Source organism: Pseudonaja textilis, chromosome 9 (genome assembly GCF_049901715.1).
Source record: "Pseudonaja textilis isolate UNSWEBS1 chromosome 9, rPseTex1.2, whole genome shotgun sequence".
Classification (NCBI taxonomy): Eukaryota; Metazoa; Chordata; class Lepidosauria; order Squamata; family Elapidae; genus Pseudonaja; species Pseudonaja textilis.
This window is the reverse complement of record NC_141998.1, coordinates 27,428,392-27,435,020: the sequence shown is the minus strand read 5'-3', so window position 1 is coordinate 27,435,020 and position 6,629 is coordinate 27,428,392. Positions and strand designations below refer to the sequence as shown.

At 54.9% G+C, this 6,629-nt stretch overlaps 1 protein-coding gene across 1 annotated transcript; it reads left to right on the top strand.

Moving 5' to 3' along the window:
* The first annotated feature begins 794 nt into the window (after window positions 1-794).
* On the top strand, window positions 795-6,627 carry IL10RA (interleukin 10 receptor subunit alpha). Its single transcript, XM_026709010.2, has 6 exons — window positions 795-1,890; window positions 1,997-2,172; window positions 2,356-2,519; window positions 2,718-2,868; window positions 3,386-3,507; window positions 3,990-6,627. Exons 1-6 carry the CDS (start codon window positions 1,586-1,588, stop codon window positions 4,617-4,619), a joined length of 1,548 nt encoding a protein of 515 aa, XP_026564795.1. The 5' UTR covers window positions 795-1,585; the 3' UTR covers window positions 4,620-6,627.
* The last annotated feature ends 2 nt before the right edge of the window (window positions 6,628-6,629 follow it).

The following is a 6,629-nucleotide window of genomic DNA, read 5'->3' as shown; positions in this document are numbered from 1 at the left end:
AATTTAATGAGGTTGAATGGTGAGAAATTCAGGGAAGATTAAGGAAGTTATTTTTGCATCCAGCACAATTAAACTAAGGAATATACACTTCCTAATGGTCACCAACAGGAGCAGTGAGGGAGGGGACTAAGCCAATAAAGGGGGAGGGGGACTTCAGTGACCACTGTTCGTTTCATTGGATTAATTGGAAGAAACTAAACAAGGTTAATGCTAAGATGGGAGACCACCAGAGAATCCCTGGACCAAAACTCAGGGGAAAACATCCCAAAAGGAGGCCAGGACAAACCCCTCCTGCACAATTGTCAAGGACACCACGCAGATAGCTTGTGCTGACCAGAGATTAGTCTGACACAGGGCAGCCAGCTGGGAGGGCTACCAGAAAAGGCACTCCAGCTGGAAAGAGGCTGGGCATTGAGTCTCTCTCCCTGGGAGGGAGGCATCTGTGGCTGCAGATGCCTCCCTCCCATCTCCCCCTCTTCAATTGCCCGGCACAGGTGGAGGCTTCTGGGCCGGAGGAGCATGTTACTAGTCCAGTGGAAGGGGGCTAGCTGAGAGGGCCTCCCGCCAGGGACGCAGCCTTTTTTTTTCAAGCGGGCCATGGAAGAAGTCCGAGCGTGCCCCACTCATCCAAAGGAGAGGCCGCTTTCAACGCAGCCTCTGCGCATCGGAAAGCCCGGCTTGGGAAAACCGGCCAGTCAGAGGCGCCTGACCCGGGAGTTGAAAACGAAACGAGCTGCCTCTATTCTAAAGCCCTTCCCGACGTCACTCTCTTTATCGCCCGCCCTCCCAAAAGGGTTAGTGTTGCAGAATGAGAAGGACGGAGGCTTGAGCGGGGGAATTCCTACATCCTGCACCCAGCAAGTCAATTCCAGAGGGTGGGAAAGGCGGTTTCCCTGGACGCAATTTTATTCGGTCTCGCGTTCCAGCACCTGCTCGGGTCTTTTGGTCCAGAAACAGCCCCAAGTGAGAATAGCGGAGGGGAGACCCAAGTGGCGGATATCAGAAACGGCCTCGGAGTGCAGAACCCAGCAGTTCCCCCCAAAGGCTTTGGAAGGCGGCAGTTCCCACGGGAGGACATCCCAAGGCCGAGCCGTTGAAAATCAGGATGGGCGCTCGGAAACCAAACCTCTCTAGTGGCCGGAGGTCCCCCAGCTGACTTTCATGCTAAGGCAAGACTAGAACTCACGGCGCCCGGTTTCTCTCCTGGTGCCTTAACCACTAGACCAAACTGACTCCCCATCTCCCTCCCGTTAAGACAGGGGCCGTCTAGAGGCGAGGAAAGGTCCCAGTTCAGAAGCAGAAGGTGGGCAGCGTGGGGGGGCGGCAGGGGGGGCAAGGGCTTCCGGCAGTTCTCTCGGCCCCGTCAGCTGCTCCTTCCCCAGCGCAGACCTGTTCATCATTGCGCTCCTTCTCCGGCAAAACCGGCGGGGCCTGGGAGGAAGCGGCGGAGAAGCGGCGCGGGCGGGGCTTTCCCCAAAAGGGGGCCAGCGGGGAATGCCCAGAGGAAGCGAAAGCCGAGCCAGCTGCTCCACGCACGCCAGCAAAGGCTCCGCTTTCAGTCGCCCTCCGGCAAACGCCTAGGAGGATGGCCGAGAGGTGGGTGTCGGCGCTGCTGCTGCTGCTGTTCCTCGCCTTCTCCTGTCTTTCGGGCCACGGTGAGGGAAGAGCCAACCGCGGCGACTGCCAAGCGGCCGACCCGCAGGAGGCGAGCGGGAGGGGCGGGTGCCGGACCCAGGACGCCCGGCCGCTGCCCGTCTCCTCGGGAGGAGAGCGGGTTCTTGCCGCGCCCACGGATGTGCGCTTCCAGGCCCGCGTCTTCCATCACCTGCTTCGCTGGAAACCGGGCCCTAAACCGGCCGGCGGGGTCCTGTACGAGGTGCAGTATCGGCGGTAAGGGCAGGGCAGGGCAAGGCGGGAGCGAGAGGCGAGTCTGGTCGGGCCCTTGCCTGTCTTCCGGGTCAGAACAGCCTTCGGCTTCACTTCCCGCCGCCCGCAGGGTCGGCAAGGACAGCTGGAGGGCCGCCGCCAATTGTACTCGGATCGCGCTCGACTCCTGTGACCTCACCTGCGAAACTCAGCAGCCCGCGTTTCACTATTTGGCCCGGGTGCGCGCCATAGCCGGGAACCGCTCCTCTGCCTGGACATGGACGCGCCGATTTACGCCGAGCGAAGGTAGCGCAAGAGGCCGCCGAAGAGCCTCTCCTTCGGGGACGCGAAACGGCTCTTCCTGGAGGGCCGAGGGGGCCAAACCGGCTGGCGGGGGCGGCCCCAGGAGGAGAAAGTGGGAGGGGGGAGCTGCTCAGGGCGACCGCTCGCGGCTTCCTCCAGGTTTACTGCTCACCTCCTCCTCCCCAGCAACTCTGTGGCTGTCCAAGGTGACCCTCTCCAGGAGCGGAAACCAGCTCCGGGTCTCTCTGCAGCGTCCCACCAGCTGCTGGGCCAACCTCACTTATGAAGGCAGCTATGAGGCATGGGGGGAATATCTGGCCCGAGTCCGAAGAGTGTCCAACAATCAGGAGGTGAGCCTCAAGCCATCACCAGTGCCCAGGTGAGCCGTGGGGCTGACTGGGGGAGTTGGAATGGCGGCGGCTGAGGAACCCCTCAGGAGCCCAAGGGTGCCACATGCCCCGACAACAAGTGGCCTGTCCTGAGCTTGGTAGGGAAGGGAAGGGAAGGCTTCTTTGGCCTGACACGATTCTGCCCATTCTCCTCCACAGCTTGTGCATGTCCACAGCAGCCTGGAATTTGACCTGCCTCCACTGCTGGGGGGAGAGCAGTATTGCATCAGTGTGAAGCCTCGGGTGGCCTCCCTGCCAAACGCTGCCGACTGGACAGAGGAGCAGTGCGTCTCAATACCCCCGCTAGAAGGTGAGCACTAGCCTTCTCTCTCTACCTCTGACTCACTCACTCCCTGCACAGGAGGAAGCCAGACCCTGTCTCCCTCCCTCTCTCTCTCACACACAGAGTGAAACTCATCTTAGAGGCAGCCCTCTGCTGGCCTACCTAAGTCACTGGTCTTACTCCTTTCCTTAAAAGTCTGGAGGCCTCTGAGTGGCTCTGAGATAAAATTTGTTTTTGGAATTTCTAGACTAGAAACCGGTCGAGTGGGGAGAAGGCGCTATTGGTCTCAGCCCAAGACTAACAGGGAGAATAATGACCTTTATCTAGCTCTTCAGCATTAGGATCTTCCTAGTTCTTTTACTGTCCTAAATATGACAACCACTCTTGGTGTCTGTGTCTTTCTGGATCAAACTGTTGGCTTGTTTCCTACACAACTGCTCATACATCTGGTGGCCAGAGTGAGAGGGCACAGTTTGCCCAGCACTGCCTATCTTGGGTGAATGGCCTACCCTGATAAATCGTGTGTGGGAACATTCCTTTGCAGAGTACGCTGTCCTTACGCCAAGTTTGGCCTTCCTGACTCTTCTAAGTCTTGGCATTCTGGGTGCAGCACTGGGCTTGGCCTCTGTCTACACGAAGAAGACCACAAGAATGCCTTCAGTCCTGGTAAGACCCCCCTCCCCAAAATAACTCCCTTCCCAAAACCAGATGGCCCTCGGAGAAGCCAAATCCCAGCCCCTCAAAAACTGTAAAGGAAGAAATTGTGTCTTAGAGGGTGAGTCAAACTGCCCAACTTTCTTTAAACTTACAAGCCGTTTGTCAAAAAAACTGCCCTCACTTGAAGCTAAGAGAGGATGATCAATCACAGCTACAAGGCCAGACAGCTCCAAGGTCTCTTCCAGCTCTATTCTGATTGATTGATTGATTGATTGATTGATTGATTGATTCAGCCATTGTACATGCTGATTCCCCTGGAAAGGGTTGTTGTCTGCCTGAGGACATTGAGTGTGTGGGGGGCGGAGAATCTTCTTTCTGGGAAGAATCTCGTGAATTGGGTGAGATTCTTGGAAGAGCTGGAGTGACCACTAGCTGGGCTGGCTGGAGACTCTGCAGGCTGACTCCCCCTCCTCTTTTCTTTTGCATACCAGAAATCACCCCTTGGGCACAACTTCTGCTGGGGTCTGAGGGAGGAGAGCAAGAGCCACATTCTGCACATGGAGACCGAGTCCATCCAGCAGCTGTTCTTCCTGGGTCCACAGGATCAGGCACACCTGGCAAAGAGGGGGAGTCTTTGCATTGGAGCGGTGCTTCCAGAGAAGAACTGCCAGCAGGAAGAGGGCAGAGGGCTGGAGGAAGGCAGCGGCTGCAGTGCAGACAGTGGCATTTGCCTTCAAGAAACCTTTGGCAGCCTGGACAATCTGCATTTCACCCTGGACCTGGGTCAAAAGACTGGCACGCAGAAAGAGGCAGGCAGCGTTGGGATAATAGAGCAACTGCCCCTGGGCGAGGAGGGGTCACCATCCAAGGATCTGGCTCGAGCCCATTCTTCTGGGTACAAGCAACAGTCAGGGGCTCCTTTGGATCCGGAGGATTGCCCAAGGCCTCCCTCCAGCGTGGATGGGGAGGCGCTTTCTCATCCCAGCCAGGCAACTGGCTACTTGAAGCAGACCTTCCTTGAAGCGCCCCCTGGCTTGCAGGGGATTGCTCTCCCAAAGGACTTTCTTCATCGTGTGGACCGGTTCCCAAGCAGCACGGCCTCGGATGTCTTGGGACCATAGCCATCGCCCTGCAAGTCAGTTCCAGCAAGGTTGGGCTTCTCCAGACAAGAGCCTCCATTGCCTCTTCCCCTGATCCAGCGACAGCTGAGCTGGGATCCCATCCCCAGAGCTTTCCTTCTCAGTGCTGGATACAAGGGGTCTGCCTCCTCCCCAGGATCCCCAAAGGCAGAACTCTGCAGAGAAGGGAGACCCCGTCTTGAGAAGGGGAGAGGGATCCCACATGCAAAGCTCCCGGTTGCCTCTTCTTTTCATTGGACATCGCTCCAACCTTGACCACCTTGGCACTCTCCCAAAGAGCAGCCTGTCAGCCTGGAGAAGCTGTTCCAGAAGGTGTTCCAAAGGCAGCAACAAAAGCAAAAGAGGTGAGGAAGTCCTGGCTTCACGAGCACAGCTGGGACCAGCAACTCCTTCACCCAGTGATCTGGTAACTGGACCAACCACTCTCTGACCCCGGCTGGCTGTTTACTGCCAGCTCCTCCATTGGCTCTGCTTGTATTAAGCTGGCTAGGAAGCTGACAGATGTTGGTCACATGGCCATGGGACCCTGTGATAATTGTAACTGCTCGCTGGATGCAAAGAACATGTCTGTGGGGACACTGCGACAGATGTAAATGTGAGGACTGGTCGTAAAGTTAGTTTTTTAGCACCACCGTAGCTTTGAACAGTTGGTGAACAGGGCAGTCGTTAAGCAGGAGCAGCTGTGGTATGGCTCACTCTCCCTTTTCTTCTGAAAAGGGCCTTGCCCACGAGAGAAAGCATATGCCCCTGTAGAGGGCTGTGCTACGAAAGGGGAGCATGCAGGTCTCCAGCAGAAGCAAGACCTGCATTTTGGGATCCTCCCAATGGTAAACAGGTGCCTTGCTGCCGGCCCCAGCACTCCCCCCCGCCCCCCGGAATGGGGCTCCATCTATTTCTCTCAGAGAAATCCCTTCCTCCTGCCCTCTTTTGCTTTTCCCCAAATCCGCAGGAGCTGCCAATTTGGTTGACTTCCCCGATGGAGGAGGAGGAGCCCTGCAGTAACCCTGCTGCATGCCTGCAAGACCCAAGACCAGCCATTCCTAAACTGGAGGTCTATCTGGGTTCCTCCTCTAAGAAGGAACTCAAGCAGGGAGAAAGAGCCAGGAGGGGACAGAGATCCTGCTCTTGGCTTGGGATGGTGCTGGGCAACAGGCTGGGGGGAAGGCTCGGCTGCCCAGATCTGCTGCAACTCACAGGACCACCTTAAATCTTGCCCGCCCCCTGCCCCCCCCCCAGCTGTCCTCCCAGGCCAAGCTTCCTAAAGGGGGCACCCCAGACCAGCTTTTATTTTATTTCATTTATTTATTTATTTGTATTTCTTTATTTAAAGAATTTATATGGCCACCCAACTCAGACAATGTGAAAAACTTACAAGAAACCACTAAGATAAAGCCAACAATCAAACTATCAGATAGAGTTTTTGTAGTTAATACAGTAGCCTAAGACAAAAGGATCATCTTAAAAAGCCTTGAATCTTTTTGTACAAACCAACTTTATTTATTTAATTTATTTTAAATGCAGCTAAATTACCTTTACCAATGTCTTTTGCCTTATTTAATAAATATTGTTTAGCTATGTGATCCTTCAGGATTAAACCTTGAACACAGCATGTGCTGTCCAGCCAGTGTATGGGAATTGGATAGTTAGGTAGCAATTGTGAGCTGTTCCCTTAAGGGAATGCATCATGGTAAATGTAGTTAGGGTATCCTGGGAAATGTAGTCCATGTCACGTGACCACATCTGTAATCCTGATTGGTCACTAAATTGACCCTTGATGGGTTGGGGGAGGTTTCCTCCTCTTGGCTGAACTCACGGACTCGTGGTAACTGTTCTACTTATACCGCTACAAGATGGGAGAAAAAGGATAGGGAGATAACCATCTTTTTACCTACAAGACAAATATGCAAAGGATTGGACATTAAGAACAACTTCGTCACAAATGTGAGTTATGAGGATACCTGGTGAACCAATAATAAAGACTTTGTATGAATG

Bases quoted from the DNA above. Each gene is read 5' to 3' on its own strand.
- IL10RA (XM_026709010.2), top strand. From the start codon at position 1,586: ATGGCCGAGAGGTGGGTGTCGGCGCTGCTGCTGCTGCTGTTCCTCGCC. The intron at 1,891-1,996 runs GTAAGGGCAGGG...CGCCGCCCGCAG, and splicing joins TACGAGGTGCAGTATCGGCG to GGTCGGCAAGGACAGCTGGA. The intron at 2,869-3,385 runs GTGAGCACTAGC...ATTCCTTTGCAG, and splicing joins CTCAATACCCCCGCTAGAAG to AGTACGCTGTCCTTACGCCA.